The 17573-nt window shown below is 42.5% G+C and overlaps 1 protein-coding gene across 7 annotated transcripts in view; it reads left to right on the top strand.

Annotated features, from left to right (window-relative positions):
* The window catches only part of LOC138708093 (protein unc-80 homolog), a 240615-nt gene that overhangs the window by 206899 nt on the left and 16143 nt on the right, over nucleotides 1-17573 (top strand). For all 7 annotated transcript variants that reach the window (XM_069838258.1, XM_069838261.1, XM_069838260.1 and 4 more), the window contains 3 exons: nucleotides 419-590; nucleotides 2897-3093; nucleotides 8397-8516. In XM_069838258.1, coding sequence (XP_069694359.1) covers nucleotides 419-590; nucleotides 2897-3093; nucleotides 8397-8516 — 489 coding nt within the window. The remainder of the gene's footprint in view (nucleotides 1-418; nucleotides 591-2896; nucleotides 3094-8396; nucleotides 8517-17573) is intronic.

Below are 17573 nucleotides of genomic sequence, written 5' to 3'. Positions count from 1 at the left end.
AACTGCCATTATACTAGGAGCGCACTCAGCTGAGTGACTTGTTTGGCCGGGATTCCACAGTTATGTGCACAGTAATCTGTACAAATATATGCACTGCAGCTATGAGAATACTATAGATTTATTAATTTGTCCTACAGAATAATATCTCTAATGTTGACAATTAAGCGAATTTTTCTCCTCAAATATTAATTGTCAATATTACAGATATTATTCTGTAGGACAAATTAATAAATTTATAATATTTCTTTATTGAGTTTTGTTCAGTATTCTTTGGTAATGCCATATCTGCTGATTGCCCTTTATTCGTATTCAATAATAAATAAACCGTTACAGTTCAAACAGTTTGGCATTTGTTACAGCAGTTATAAAGAAAATATCTCCTATGTGTAGTGTGGCATTATTGTTGCTAAATTTTCAGGGAGAGGAGAATCAGGCTATCGAAGAGAAGAAGGGCCGTCGACCACCAGCTCCTGGACGCCCATTTCTTCTTCGGAGAGGAACAGCTGGGGCCACGACAGGCTCATTCAAGAGGCGAAGTCTGAAACTCAGACGTACTGGCAAAGAGGCAAAAGACATTCTGGACTGTGATTGTAAGTTGATGTACATTTGGATACAGACATGGTTTAAAGATAATACAGTAAAACCTCGATAAGACACGCCTGCTTATTACACTATCCCATGTAAAGGCTGGTTCACAATAAACTGGAAATGAGAACCAGAACGAGAACGGAAAAATTGTTAAAATGTATATATTTAAATGTGACCATTCACAATTAACGAGAAAATTGCCGGAGCCCGGGAATGGGAACGTGAGGTTGCCCAAGTTTCGCAGCCTACTATATTCATTCTGTTGTCATGATAAAGCTATTTGATTGTCGTGTATTTTGTGGCACGGAGGCTATGACAATTTCTTCTTCATGCATGGTCTCTAACTAACTCGAAAATTCAGTAGAATCACTTTCAATATATGTATATGCGACCAGATTATCATATGAATTGAATTCTTAAATATTTTGTGTCATAAATTCTGAAGTTGGTTAACCTGTGTTTATGTTGGCTGGTTTGTTCTCATGAGAGAAAACGTCATTGGTCAATTATACACATATAACATCAGATTGCATAATATCGACTTTACATATCATTGTCATACATATCGATATGCATAGCCGTTTCCGTTATTGGTTTATTGTGAATAAAAAATCTTCACTTTCACGTCCTCCATTTCCAATTCTCATTCTAGTTCTCGTTCCCAGTTTATTGTGAATCAGCCTTAATACGCCTTTTTGTCTGGTCCCAGCACATTTCATATATAATGACTTTATAAAATACCCCATTTGTTGCGCTCAAGTCCAGCATAATATGCTATTTTTGTGGAATATTTTCGATGTAATTTTCAGCAATGTACTGTAGCAGCAATGAAACATTTTGGCCATTGAACTCACTGGTGCTATTAACGTGAAAAATACTGGTATTCAACCCTTTACCTGCGCACTGAAACGTTCATACTGTACAATACCCCACCCTCTTGCTAACCCTCTCTTTCAGACAACATTCCTCACTCAGTCGTAATAAAATTCTGGAAATTTTTGCTGGGCAGTTTGTTGTCCTTAGTGTATTGAAGTGTCTGTGAGTGTGATTACTATGAGTATTAAACGAAAAGCGCTTTCTGTGTTGGAAAAATTGAAAATCTTACGAAAGTACGATGAAAACATTACTGTTAATCAGAAACATCTCTCTGATTCATTAGGAATCCCATCATCGACATTAAGGATGATGATAAAAAATCGCGACTCAATCACTGCAGCTGCGACGTCGGGAGGATATAAGCACAGGAAAGTGAAGTGTGGTAAACATGAGGACTTGGAGAACATGCATACGGCAAACAACTATAAATGACATTTTTTCGAAAGAATTAAGTAGAGTACATACTGTATTGTAAATGTCTTTGACATACAATACAGTAATTATACAGGGTGTGTCCAAGGTGGTGTTACAAACTTTCAGGAATGATGGGGAAGGGCACATGTATCAATTTGAGATAAGGAACCCTGGTCCAGAAATGACTGAGTCGAAAGTTATAAGCAAAAATAGTTGTGTGGAAATGGAATTGTAATTTGGCACCAAGTGCCCTCCTTCCCTTAACTTTTGGAACAGTCGTGGAAAAATGGTATGGGCCGGATATCTCCTATGTGGGTACTTGGTCCGATACAATCTGTGAGCTTGTCTACTGTTCCCATTGGCTCATCCGTATTCGAAAATCAGGTCTGCTTATTCCACTCTTGTGTACTCCTCCATTTCACTATGACTGATTGACTGGACACTGCAACTTGTACACATACACTGCTGACTACAGAAGTGCATATCAGGACCGACCATGTCCATTACACATTACGCTATCTGCATTGCTTTAGTGTAGTTTCCTGTCCCCATACCTCAGACAGCGCACTGAATGGAATAATGTAAGTAGAAAACATAAACAATGTCAGATGAATACAGTATGTGTAAGATGTAGAGATAAATACACATAAATAAGGTGTACAGAGGAATAAAATTATTTCATTTCCACACAACTATTTTTGCTTGTAACTTTCGACTTGGTCATTTCCGGACCAGGGTTCCTTATCTCAAATTGATACATGAGCCCTCACCATCATCCCTGAAAGTTTGTAACACCACCTCGGAAACACTCTGTATAATAGAGTAATACTGTATTACCTTTCATGAATCATGTATTTCAATAAAGAAAAATGCTGATAGATACTGTATATAAGTCAAAATTAGTATACCCGCCTAATACGCGGTCCCTTGGACAGTGTCTTATTGGGGTTTTTACTGTATACTTAATGATTTGAAGAGAAACCTTGCATAACATTAATATGTATTATTTTTTTTTTAGTCAAACGCACTGACTCAGTACAGTCAAAAAGAAAAGTGAGCTCACTGTCAGATCGAAGTGACACATCAGAACAGGGTGGAGGGGGAGAAGTCAGTGGAGAGGAGTCTCCTGGAATCCTGAGTGATGATCAACCACCTGAGAGCCCAAGTGACAGTAACGACACAGATGACACTGCAAAAAATATGCCATGGATGAAGGTATACCTTTTCTCTGTATTTTCTTCTTTGTATTTTTCATTATTTAACTTCATGCAGTTATTTTGCATTATGGTGAATTGAAATAAACTCTTTATCTTCACAGAAAAAATGAAGCTTTGGCTTTTATGAGGTAAATCTCAAGAATTTAAAATTGTAATAAATAATCAAATAATAGAATAATTAACTTCCTTCGATTATCTTGGTTGCAACATCTGTTATATTATTTCTAGAGACATACAAAATAAATCAGAAAAATTTCCTCAGGTCTTAGGAGCAATGAAAAGAATACTGCTTCAGAAATTTAAACCAGACATTATCTTAAAATTTTACAAAACATTAGCTTTACTAGCATATTTGTAAGGATCTGAAATTTGGATGCTAACAAAAACTCAGTTTTATTAAGAAGAATTGAAGCTGCTGAGATGAGACTACTCCAACCCTCAGGTGGATACCCTTTTGATAGCATCAGAAATGGAGAAATTAGACAAGCATTATGTAGAAAATATTTACAACAAAATTATAACATACAGAACAAATTGGTTTCGACATAAAGAAAGAATGACCCCAAACAAAATATTTAATTACAAGCCAACAGGTAGACGATCCAGAGGACGCCCCAAGATGTGTCTGAAGGACCTGTCTATGCTTCAATTTCCTGAAGACAAACAGGCCAACCAGTCCAACTAATCCATGGAGCAATTGATGATGATGATTTTTTTCCCAACCTTTTTGAAATTACTTGTTCAACTTTGAGTTACCTTATTGTTTACTTAAAATAAAGCAGTATTATTCATACAATTCATTCATCAGATGAAAATTTTCTCTTTCATTGTCATTACGAGACATAGGCAGTAAAATTTCTGTTGAATTATTACTACATACGATATTTAAAAATATATAAGCTCTAACTTAATTAGAGACAAACTGGAGATGAGGGGAAACATTACAACAAAACTAAGGCAATGTATAGCTTATGCTGATGACATAATAATAACTGCAAGAACAAAATCGGCTTTGATAGAAACATTTAACAATTTAAAAGAACAGGCAACGAAATTTGGATTGATAATTAACGAGAACAAAACAAAATTCTTAAAATGTAGCACAAAGAGAGAAAATTTAGGAGATTTTAAAATAAATGATACAACGATTCAACAAGTACCAAGTTTCAAATATCTTGGATCAACTGTTAATAACAACAATACCATTGAGGAAGAAATAAGGGAAAGAATTGTAATGGGAAACAAAGTATACCATGCCAACCTGAAGTTATTTAGAAGTAAATTGATACCTAAACAGTCTAAATTAAAGTTATACTGTACTACAATAAGACCTGTAGTAACTTATACCAGTGAAACATGGGTCCTTAAAAACTCCATAAAACATAGACTGCTAATTTTTGAAAGAGCAATACTAAGGAAAATTTTTGGTCCAACTAAAATGAATGATGGTACATGGAGAATTAAATATAACAGTGAACTGAATGAGCTGATAAAGAATAGGAACGTAATAAATCATATAAAATCGCTAAGATTAGGATGGTTTGGTCATATAAATAGAATGGAGAATAATAGACTGGTCAAACAAATATACAAATGGAAACCAATAGTTAACAGAAAGCAGGGTAGACCAAAAAATAGATGGGAGGATGATGTCCTGAATGATTTGAAATTGATGAAGGTGGAAAACAGGACAAAGATAGTTGGAAGCTATAAGGAATGGAAGAAAGCTGTTGAGAAGGCCAAAACTTTCATCTGAGAGTTGTAGAGCCTGATGAAGAAGAAGAACTTAATTGGGGTTCTGTTGTTGATTATTAACAGTAGGAATTTTTATGTGTATGTGTAGGTTATCTAATTTATTTTAAATTTGAAGTTCAAATGTAATTAGAATTAGAGCGTATTCCGAATCTCACCGGTGAGCAATCCGATGGCATCACGGTGTTCCGAATTCCACCGATGACGTCATTGGTGCTCCACCGGTGCCATCAACTTGCAGAGGTGGTGGCAGTCTCCATCAGCCGCCATCAGTGAATCTGATTGGTTCTTGTATAGGGCGGGAATTAGCAGACGAATGACATCGTGCACTGTTGTGTCAGGGCGGTGTGTTCTGCTTTAGTTCTGCTGTATTGTTTGTAATGAGCACAACGTAAAAGCAATATGTTAATGGCTTATGAGCGAACATGTCAACGGACCAGTTATTACTACCGGTTCAAGAAATAAGTTGTTTATGATCTCTTTTCTTTGAACGAGATGGCAGTACGGAAATTTCGCAAAATTTTGCTAGCGTAGCACAGATAACCACTTACACAGTCGCCATGACAGCATCGATCCTTCCAGCAGTTTTGTTCCTTATTTTGTTGCAATGTGACGTCATTGATGCCACCGGACCGGTGAGATTCAGAATATGCTGTTAGGCTCTTGAGTATTCCACCATGAAAGTCTAAAAACGCATATATTCAAACATAATTATTTTACAACATTTCACAAAGAAAAATTTATGGACGAATTTTGCAAATGACTGTCCCAGTAAATTTCTAAGTACTGTAAGTACAGAGAAATGGTGGTATGCATGCACATACTTACGAAAGTCTGAGAAGGGTTGAGTGTTGCAGTGCAGGCAACATGATGTCTAGGCATGTGCATAACAGGTGATTTTGAAGGCTATATGTAGGAGAAATAGATACAATGAAAATTCCAAAATGTTCTCACCTTAGGCCCTTTTATAGGTATTACTGCTTGATTTGAAAACAACTGATGTCTCGTCCCTTTCAAATCGAGAAAGGAAATAGAGTGGAAGTTGTATGTAGAATAATTATACGTTTGTAAAATGTGACGTTGCTCTATCATTTAAATGCAAGAATGGAATGATTTATCAGTAAGATAGATCTTCCTCTACTGTGTTCAGGCGACAGAATTAGTATACAGTTCTTATAAAAAGATCGACTGCTGGGGAGTAGGTCAGAGATGCTCCTGTATTTGGAATGTGATGTTGTCATCCTATACCGAGACAGAACTGGACATACAAGATATTTTCATTAAAGAAAAGGCATAAAAGTTGTTCACAGTCTGTATTCAAGGATACATGTCACGAAAGTACAAAAATAGCATCTCCTATGTCCTCTTGTCCATAAGTTTTCTTATGTCCAATCTGTCATTACCTTTGGAGATCGTTGCATTAGCAAGAGTACAGTAGCTGACTGGTTCAGTTATTGTCAAGAAACAAGCATGACCTCCATGAATGGTAGGCGAATTGGTATAGCGCTGGCCTTCTATGCCCAAGGTTGCGGGTTCGATCCCGGGCCAAGTCGATGGCATTTAAGTGTGCTTAAATGCGACAGGCTCATGTCAGTAGATTTACTGGCATGTAAAAGAACTCCTGCGGGACAAAATTCTGGCACATCCGGCAATGCTGATATAACCTCTGCAGTTGCGAGTGTCGTTAAATAAAACATAGCATTTTTTTTAACCTCCATGAAACGAAAATGTACAAGAGAAAAATAGGCGGTCCTGACCATGTTGTTCAAATGAACAAGTGAGAAATTGGCAGGTGAAAATTTCTTTGCAGCTGTGTCCTAGAAGAAAATTAAATGTAAATAACTTTCTCTTTTAAATACGACATCATTTCAGAGATACAATATTTTGAAGTGTAATTTGAAATGCAATGATATTATGATGCGATTTCCATTACATGGAGTTGCTGTTACTTAATTAGGAATGTAATGACATCAGAACAACTTAAAATTTTATTATTAAATACTTTGTTACTGTTAGAAAGAAAATATCCATTTATCCCAGCAGTACTGTATGAAAATTCATCATACTGCAGAGCCTTACCTTTGTTTACAAGATCTGTTTAGTGTTCTCCATCCACAGTGATGCATGCGTGGCAGTGTTGTTGAACAGCTGTTGTGACACGTGGCAATTCATGATGTATGACAGGTAAAGAAAGGCTGCTATGTACGATAATTCACATCGTATGTTTGAATAATTCAGCTGTAATTATTTAGAAAACTATTCTACATAATGGGTTTCTTTATTTACAGTCTTTATTTCAAATAACATTACCTTTTATTACCCAGCATTTCACAAATTTAATACCTTCTGAATCACTCAGTATGTGTAGCTATTTTCTAGTGTGTACAGTATAATTAGATTTTTGGCTGCTTTGAAAACACAGTACGTCTACTAACATCATCCTGGAACCAGTGCATGAATAGTGTAATGCGGAACTTTGTGAGTGAGTAATATTGGTCAACCATTGTTAAAGTACAACTGAATTAATAGACCTGTTAAGAGTGTACACAAAAGATGCATATGTTATTGTTTAACATAGCTGCATCTAAGTATTTTGTTCACAGTGGCATATAATTAGTGTAGAAAACACATTTTATTTACATAAACTATTATTACTAAATTTTATTTAAAATAGCTCATTTTATACAAGATCTGATACCAAGTTTCATGAACCAGTAAATGAAAGATATTCAAACAAAACGTCTACATAAATTAATGTCTGTAATATTTGAATTTTCAGACTTGCATTTTTATTTGCTTCCTAACGTTAAAGACTGAAATTAATATAATTGTTTTCGGAATGTGTGTGATAAGACTTTCTTGTGCTAAATTCTAACGTACCTTGTTTACATGTTTCGATCTATTTATGGGTCATCCTCAGAACTGGTCGTTGTTGGTCTTGGCGCCTCTTGTTCTGTTTCCTGTGAGGGTGCGTTCGTGTGGTATAGTGTAGAGTCAAAGAGTGGTTGTGTTCTGAGATTGAGTTGTGTGTTGAGAATTTCGTTGGGGTGTGTTTTTGTGTGTCTATATTTCATATTGTTCTAATGTGTTTAGTTTCTGGCTTTTTGGTTGGATGTGTAGTATTTCCATGTCTTTCATGTCAAGTATTTCCACACCCACACCCACAACCACAGAGACATCAACACAGACATGGAAATACTACACATCCAACCAAAAAGCCAGAAACTAAACACATTAGAACAATATGAAATATACAGAGACACAAAAACACACCCCAACGAAATTCTCAACACACAACTCAATTTCAGAATACACACACTGTTTGACTCTACACTATATCACACGAACGCACCCTCACAGGAAACAGAACAAGAGGCGCCAAGACCAACAACAACCAGTTCTGAGGATGACCCATAAATTGGTCGAAACATGTAAACAAGGTATGTTAGAATTTAACACAAGAAAGTCTTATCATACATATTCCGAAGTGATACAGTGTTATAAGTTGTGTAATCAAGATGTATAATTGTTTTGTGTGTTTAACATCAGGTGGTGGTGCAAATAGCAAATTCTTTTAACTTCTACTGCTCACATCAATCGTTCTGCCATCCATTTTGCTACCGACGTCACATGCGGGCATGCTCGAGACTTATAAAATCCGTAAGGAGGGTAAGTTTGTATTCTCTGACATTACATATATGAGATTTTGAATACAAATTTGGTTGTAGCTAACAGAAATCATGCGATTTGGAAAGTTTGGTACTGTGTGTTAAGTCTCTGCACAAACATGCAAAGACATCATCATAAAATTTTCTGCTTATTATGTATTCGAGATAATTACGGAATTATTTTGAAAATATTGGTTGGTTGGTGAGCAGTTATGATATTCACTCTCTTGCAATCCTGTATTCAGTAGGAGACTGAATAATTGCATGTCTGCAAGTTCTGCATTTGTGAAACACTCCATTGCAAATTCTAAAGGGAAAGGAGAACATGTAAAACTAACAGCAGGTTTAACAGCTACGTAGTACATTAGACAAATGAATGTTTACACAAAGATGCATACATATTGCATTCTCCTAGCATAATGTAATGGTACATGTAAGAACTAACTAGTAAATAATGTTTACACAAAGTACTGAAACTCCTTAGTATTATGCAACCAGAGATGGAGATACATTCAGCAGGTTACTGTAATTCCAGGCATTTAATACAGAAAAGAGATGAGTCAAAACTGTCATGGGGAAAATTCGTTGCTTTCAACAGTATGTAGCTTCATACTGGAGTGTCGTCAGATAGGGGTTATTAAGCAAAAGTTGTTCCATTTGACACCACCTATCATATCTCCAAGTTTGTCACACATTCACCTGAACATCTTACATACACACGCGCACACACACACACACACACACACACACACACAGGGAGAGAGAGAGAGAGAGAGATTTAAACTAGCAAACGATCCATTGTGCCTGTGGAGCCTAGGAGAGCAAACTACACACCATATCATCCACGAATGCAAAATACTAGAGAGACAATGGAAAATTCTGAAGAATCAGATTATATCTAGTGGAGGGAATTAACCAACCACCTACAGTAATCTCATTGCAAAGCATATAGGACCATATACATAGTCATTCTTAGCGCGGGCTTCCGGTGGATGATCAGCGAACTAACATTTTTCGTATTCATAAACCAATGTTAGCGATATGATATGATATGATATGATATGAATCCTGTACAAGTAATCAGTCGATAGTCGGGGCTAGTTTAGCACGCTCGTAGCACAGGCTAACGAAATGTCTATGCATAGCACCCATAAATGCTTTCTCAAGATTTATTAAATCAATAGGCTTTGACAAATTGCAGTAATACTGCGAGTCAGATCAGATGCAAATGTAACAAATCGGAAGACACAGTTCTAAAAAATGAAACTTGAACAAGAACTATTACTTACAATTATCAAATAAAACAAATTCTAATAAATGTAACTCCTAGGTAGGATATTGTAAATATCTTATATTTTTAAGTGTTCGCGTAGGCTTCCGCGGCTGGTGTATATGGTGTGTGGATAAGCTTTAGGGCTTCTACCGCGTTGTCTTGGTGTTGGTGGCTGATGTTTCGACCGCTGTGTTGTGGCCATCTTGAGAGCAGTTGTTGGATAAGGAAATAGTCTGCCAGTCGAATCGAATCGAATCGAAAGAGAATTGGGAGGACAAATTTAAAAGGTACGCAAAACGCGTCCTTGCAAGGGGTTGGGGGCTGTACAAAACTGAATATGTGAGCTCCAAGCCTGTTGGCCACTAGTCTCACTCTGGGTTACACTGCTCCACTGAAGGAACTCTAGAAAATTTTGAAGGGGAAGCCGAAATTGGACGTAACCTCTTAGGTACCACATATGCGAGGGGGACTGAGATTTGATCAAGTGATCACAGAACGGGAAGAGGAGGCTGGCTGGTGTTTGCCGTTAGGATGGCAAGACGCTGTCATCTGTTGTTCGATGACAAAGCATGTGAAGGCCGTCGGAAGAAGCACCGTGAAATCTAAATCTGCAATTTGAGAGGTCCCTGTCCTTTCAATTTGCGACTTATTGAGTGACCTCGTATATTTAATAGACAATTTATAGGTTCGGAACTAGGGCATACGTCGTTTATAATAAAGGGGAATATATATGGGGAAGGGCATATAGGTCCGTGGCCCATTCCTTATAGGGCTCATCCCGACATTTGTCTTACGCCTGAGGAAAACCACGGAATACCTTAGGCAGGATGAGTTGTCTCATATATAAGAGACTAGCCAATTTGGCTATTATGTAGGAGGTGATTGTTGTCATGAGCCTTGTTGAATTGTCTCAATTTCGAGACCAGCCATTTGGCTATATGATGGCTCAATTACGAAGAGGGGGGAGAGATGTAATTGTTAAATAATTTAGAGTTAATTAGGGAGATTCATGGGGATATGAGTGCAGGTCCGTGGCCCATTTCTTTTAGGGCTCATCCCGACATTTGTCTTAGCACCTTAGGAAAACCACGGAAAAACCTTAGGCAGGATGAGTTGTCTCAATATCAGAGACTAGCCAGTTGGCTCTTAGGTTGAATGACTCTATGAATCGATGGATCTATACTAGCCAATTGGCTCTATGATAGTTCCATCGATCAACAAAAGTAGATATTGTTAGGGAGGGATTTTGTTTAGCCCAGTTAAGACAAGGTCATTTTAAAGCGGTTGCACTATCCAAAGAGTCTCATGGAGTTGAGTTGTGGCTACCAAAACTTGGGAGTAACGCCAGCCTCCCTGTCCATCTGTCTCAATAGTATAGCTAATGGACCTGTCTGGTGTCTACGCCGTAACCTAGGATCATACTGGCCGAGGCCAGATATGAGCGGGTTGGTGTTAGCACGAGCTTCCGCATACAGGTTCCTAGCCAGTCGAGCAATGAACTCGTCTATGGTTGGCAACTCTAGTTCATCATGGAACTTTCTTCTCGAGGCGACTCAGGGGAGATGGGTAATGAGTCGAATCACCTGGTTTTGGATAACTTGGAGTTTATGGAGATGGGACACTGCCGCAAACCCCCATGCGGGTGCGGCATAGGTTATGACAGAGCGAATGAGGGCCTTATACATGGTAAGTCCTACCCTCAGGTTGTCAGGAGTTAAGGCCGCCAGAATCGGATAGTGTCTAACTATCAGCCCGTTGGCCTTACGAAGAAGGGATTGGATGTGATCTCGGAAGGTGAGATGAGAGTCCATAATGATCCCTAAATATTTAATTTGGTTCATCCACGGCATTTCTCGTCCGAAAAGTGTGGGTGGTGGTGGTGGTATGTCTTCGAGCTTCGAGCCTCGCTCTTAGTGAAAAGAGTATGGCCTGACATTTCTCTACATTGACCTTGATTCTCCAGTCGTGGAACCACGACTGGAGGTGATCTAAGATCGACTGCAATCTACGGGACGCCAATCTATAGGTTTTGCCCATCGCCAAGAGGGCAGTGTCGTCTGCATAGATATACAGATGACTACTTCTGCCATGGATATAGCGAAACGGGAGGTCATTAATGAATATATTGAAAAGTATGGGCCCGATAATGGAACCCTGTGGGACTCCTGCGTGAATTTCACGGGGGGGGGGGGGGTGAAGAAACTAGTGCCTACACGGGTTTTGAATGTACGGCCTCGGAGGTAGTTAGAAATGAGGCGTATCATTCCATCTGGGACTCCCATGCCCAGTAACTTAACGAGGAGTCCCTCATGCCAAACCTTGTTGAATGCTCGCTCGATGTCCAGGTAAGCTGCAGCTACTACACGCTTCGTGCTCATAGCCCAGGTAATGTCCTCCGTCATGTGGAGTGCCTGGAGTGTAGTGGAACAACCAGGGTGGAAACCGAACTGCTCGTTCCTGATTTGGGGGAACACAACTTCAGTGAGGCGTCTATGTACGACCCGCTCCGCCAGTTTGCTGAGACAACTGAGGAGACTAATAGGCCTATAGTTGCTTGGATTCGTCTTATCCTTTCCGGGCTTTGGAAAGAGAACTACGTGAGCCTCTTTCCAGGGAATGGGATAGTGACCGGAAGCCAAGATGTTATTAATTATCTCTGCTATGTGGTTCATAGCTGACCTTGGGAGATGCTGCAATATAATTCCTTGGATACCGTCGGCTTCTGCGGCCTTGTGAGGGCCGAGGCGACGAATGAAATGGGCGACCTCATGGGTGTTTGTAGGTCGTATCCCATTTTCCGGCTCCCTGCTAAGGAGGTCTCGAACCGATTCCTCAACAGCTCTGATATGGGGCAAGTTTAAATTTTGTTCCACGGATTGAAAAGTGGTCTCTAGAACGTCTGCCAGTGCGGTAGCCTTCTCCTCGGGAGTAAAGGCCGTGACATCTGGACCGACTACTAATGGGTGTATAGATTGAGACGGATTGGACAGAGTTCGAGATACATGCCAGACATCTGACATGTTTCTGCTGTCCATCGTCTCAACCTTGGATTTCCAAGCATCCACGACCGTTTCGTGGACCGCCTCACTGATCCGCCCGCGCAAGTGGTTCATTTCTATTCTATGTTCATCTAACCTAGTACGCTTCCACAATGTTCTTGCTCTATTGCGGGCGATCTTTAGGTCTCTAATATAGGCTGGGAGCTGCATCCGTCCCGGTTGTGAAGACTGTTTCGGTATTGCAGCAACCATTGCCTTCTTCATGCACTCTGTCAGGTCGCTAACTGACCTATCTATCCCTGCCGGAGTGACTTCAGGGGGGAGTGGTGGAAGCGTAGCAGCTACCTGGTCTTGGAAGAACACCCAGTCTGCCGCCTTGTAGTTGAATTTCTCAGCGGTTGGGGAGAGTTCGACTGGGTGCATGATCTCCATTATCACCAGTAGGTTGTCGGACGGAAGATCATCCAGGGTTGTTAGTCTCGCTCTAGTTGTGAGACCTTTCACCAGAGCGATGTCCAATATGTCAGGGAGTTGATTTGCAGCATCCGGTACGTGTGTGGGTTCCCTAGGAGCCATCACGACGTATCCGTTTCCTGTAGAATTTAGAAAAAGCCTATCACCCTGCCAATTGGGGCGTCGACAGTTCCAGTTAGCGTGCTTCGCGTTGAGGTCGCCGGCGACTACGAATCTATCGGATAGACTTGTCACTATATCTAAATCGCTTTCATTTAGTGTGCCCGGAGGACTGTAGGCAGCCATAAGCAGAAAGGGGAGTCTGCCTATGTAGGCTCTAATAGCCACTGCCTCTAATGCCGCTAGCTGGGGAAGGAGATACTCACAGTGCGCGATCGAACAACGAACGAACACCGCTACACCTCTGCCTCTTCTACCCGCTCTATCTTGTCTATAGACTTTAAACCCCGCGCATCTTAAATTTACTTGGGGTGTCAGGAACGTTTCTGTTATAAATGCTACGTCTGTATTATTAGCGTCTAGGAAAGCCCTGAACTCATGTCTATCATGTCTAAGGCCCCTGGCGTTCCATATACACATCCTAGCAACTCCGTCACTTCGTCTGGCCATTGAGAGAAACGAGGGAGGTTAGGAGCTTAAATATCTCCGGGAGGGCAGACATAGGATTCTCAATAAGGAGAACTATCACTCTGGTTAATCCTTCTAGGATTGGGGCAAGCGGGAGGTTGGGGTTTTCTAATTGCAACGCCTCGGCAAAGTGCTGGACCTGGTCCAAGGTAGCGTCTTGACCGGTCGGGCCTTTGGAGGTGCTTGCAATAGCTTCCTGCTGGGCCGGTGGGACAGGGGCGGAGATGGACTCTACCATGGCAGCCTTTGTGGCTTTTCTGATGCCCCTGTTGCGCTTAGGGCGCTGGGAAAGGGGTCGTACATTATTGGCAGCAGTTTGGGGGGCTGCCGCTGTCACGGTGGACCACAGAGGCGCGACAGTGGGCACATCCAAAAGCGAATGGATGTGCGCCTGCTGCTGCTGCTGCATTTGCTGCTGCTGTTGGCGGACCGGCCCGAGTTCCTCCTCCGTCGGGCAGCCCTGCTCGTTCCTTCCGTGGCATCTCTAACCTGTAGTGCTACAGGACACCCTCCGTAATTGGCGGTGTGAGCACCACTACAGAGTGCGCATGTAGCGGGGACATCGTGCGGCTTGCGACAATGTTTAGTCCTATGGGGGCGTGCGCAAGCTCGACACATAAGCTGCGCTTTGCAGCTAGCCTGTGTGTGGTAGTACCACTGGCAGTTGCTGCACTGAGGCGGACGCTTGCTGGGGACGTAGTCCTCAACTGTTACCCTCATCAGGCAGCATTGCCGCAAGGCTCTCATCCTATCCCAGGTTTCGGGGGGAATTCTCCACATCGACAATGACCATTGGGAGTTTGGCCTTTGTCCTTGATGAGTGCATCCTCGTCACTCGCCGGACGATTATGCTTTGGAATTCCAGGTCGCTCTGGATGTCCTCCTCATCTGTGTGAATATATATTCCTCTCAAAACGAATCGCAGAGGCTTGTCGTTCTTGGGGCGCAGCAAGTTGTACGCTACTCCTCGTTCGGTCAGGAACCTGCAAAGATTTGCGTCGTCCCTTTCGCAAACAGTTTTCACGGCCGTCCCGCCGCGCGCCCTGTACGAGCATAAGCCCAACGGTTCGTATTCGGCCTTGAACTCTAAGTTCAGTCGGCCCAGCGAGCCAGTGAAGGCTGGCGTAATAATAACGGGTGGGATATCACCACGTCGCCTAGTGAGGGCCGTCTCAACATCATCTTCCTCGTCCTCACTCTCCGACACGTGAGTACGAGCTGGGGAAGGGGGGCGGGGAACTGCCTGATCTACCTCAGGGGCAGCAGCCGTCTCCTGTGGGGCCTCAGGTTCGGCGGGGGGTTCTGCCTCCTTGGTCACGACTTGAAGAGTCGCCTCCTCTAATTGCTCCAAGGTAGAGAGAGCCGATCTCTCTTCCTTAGTGAGCTCACTAGCGGTAGAATTGCCGCCCTGCTCAGTCTTAGCTGAGCCCTTCTTCTTCTTTTTGGCCTTAATGACCTGAAGTGCGCCGGACCCAGATGGAATCGGCGGCACTTCATCAGCTAAAACTGTAAAATCTTGCTTATTCAGTCCGCTAGGACCGGGCAAGTCAACACATGTTACCTCAGTGACCTTGGGAGCTACCTTGGGAGGGGTGGGCTTACGGGGAAGTCCAGAAGGGACTGGGATGGTAGTAGGGGGACGAAGCTCAAGGATCTCCGCAATGGGGACCGGGACAGGCGGCGTCCGTATAGGACCAGCCGATCGCAGGTTCCGATACCTGGGCGGAGGAGTAATCTGCGTGGGACGCGACACGCGCAAGTAGGAGATGGTGGGCCCTGTCTGGCTAGTGCAAACTAGCAACTGCTTTACGCCACCTACAGTAGGTTGGCTCATGGCCTTGTTGCTCTTAACTGGAGCCATTCGAATTAGATTCGATCCTATCAGGGGGGACCCTAAGCGGCACTCTGTCCGCAGTGCAAGAACCTGCTAGGCCCCTTTCCCACTAGGGGTGGAAGCCCAGCAGTTACGCCCGACTGGTCGCCGAAGCCTAGCCCGGTTAGCTGACCGCAACAAGCGTTGCGAAGCCCGCCGGGGACTTCGGTTTGGTTCGCTAACTTAGCTGGCCCTGATAAGGGCCGGACGAAAATTTGCGTAGCCCTCAGAAGGGCCGGGCAATAGTAGAAGACTGGAGGACGGAAAGCAAATTAGCCCGAAGGCCCTGCCTTTGGGCAGTCACTCCGGCACAAAGGCACAGAGTCTCTCTCCCTAGCAGGAAGCCTGCCTAGGGGCCGAGGACGGCTAGGGGTCTCCTCGAGAGAGGACCCAATCCCCGACCGGGATCCGCCTGGCCTAGGGAAGTTAGTGCGCACAGCCCTCTGTGGGTTGCGCGGCTTTCTACGCGCTGAGCGCCGGTGCGGCAAGGGAACCAATAGGCTGCTCTTTAAAAAGTGCCGATCACGTAGGTGTCCGCCGCCTGGCCGACAGAAGTACGATGCTCGGCGCCTCGAGCCTCCCTGGCCGAGAGCTGCTTGGCTGCTGCGCTCGCTCGCTGCTGTAGCACTGAGGAATCTGGTTGGTTGTCCGCGGTAACTGCTTTCGCCGGTGCGCCAATCAGAAGGCCTCTAGACACATCTTGCTCTCTTCACGTCCAAGAAAGAAGTGATCTCCTAGTCTGCCAGTACTTATATCGAAATCGAAAAATTGAAAGAGAATTGGGAGGACAAATTTAAAAGGCACGCAAAACGCGTCCTTGCAAGGGGTTGTACAAAACTAAATATGTGAGCTCCAAGCCTGTAGTCTCGATGGGGGGAGTACTTGCTGTGATAGGTGGTAGGTTCTCCTTCTGGCATCTGATTGGTCCTATGTGGTCCAATCCGGTTGAGGTCTGTATGAAGGGGAGTATTCATATTAAATACTGGCCCTCATAAGGTCCGAAAGAGTGATCGGACAATTTGCTGACGACATTATCATCACTGCTACAGCCCACGATATTAGATACACAAACAGCCATGTCAACGAAACACTATGGAACCTAAACGTCTGGCTAGACATTTGGCGCATGAGAATCAATCCTGCAAAGTCACAAACAATGATTCTAAAAAAGAGACGCTACCCCAAAAAACCCATGAGAGATCGTTATGCCATCCGATGCAAAAACTCCATAATCCCATACACTAACCACATCACATACCTCGGCATCACCATATCAAACAAACTGAAACTACACCGTCACGTCATCAACATTAAATCACGCATCACACACGCCATCAAACTCCTCTACAACGTCGCAGGCAACCAAGCAAGGCCAGGGTGCCGGCCACATACAACAGCATTAATTTATAAATCTATTATCCGACCGTCACTTTTACACGCGTCCCAGCTGTTCTCCAGAGTATCTAACTCACAATTATCTCAATTAGAATCACTGGAACGTAGACTTCTACGAAAAACTTTTCAACTACCACCAAACACACAAAACAGAACAGTATACACTATCTCTAACGTCAAACCCATCACGCAATATATAAAACACAAAAACATAAAATACACACACAAAGCTATCGATAAAAATTTCACTTCTGAACTCTTCCAAACAATACCACCCAGTCAGCCACACCTCACAGTCTCCCGTCTGATTAATGACCACCAACAACATTTAGCAAGGCAGCACTAGACAACTTACTCCCCAGCGCCTTCATCTTCTTATTATTATTCAAACAATTACATAACACCTAAAACCTAAGA

This window comes from Periplaneta americana, chromosome 10 (genome assembly GCF_040183065.1).
Source record: "Periplaneta americana isolate PAMFEO1 chromosome 10, P.americana_PAMFEO1_priV1, whole genome shotgun sequence".
Lineage (NCBI taxonomy): Eukaryota > Metazoa > Arthropoda > Insecta > Blattodea > Blattidae > Periplaneta > Periplaneta americana.
Note: the sequence above shows the minus strand (reverse complement) of the source record. Positions and strands in the feature narration are given on the sequence as shown.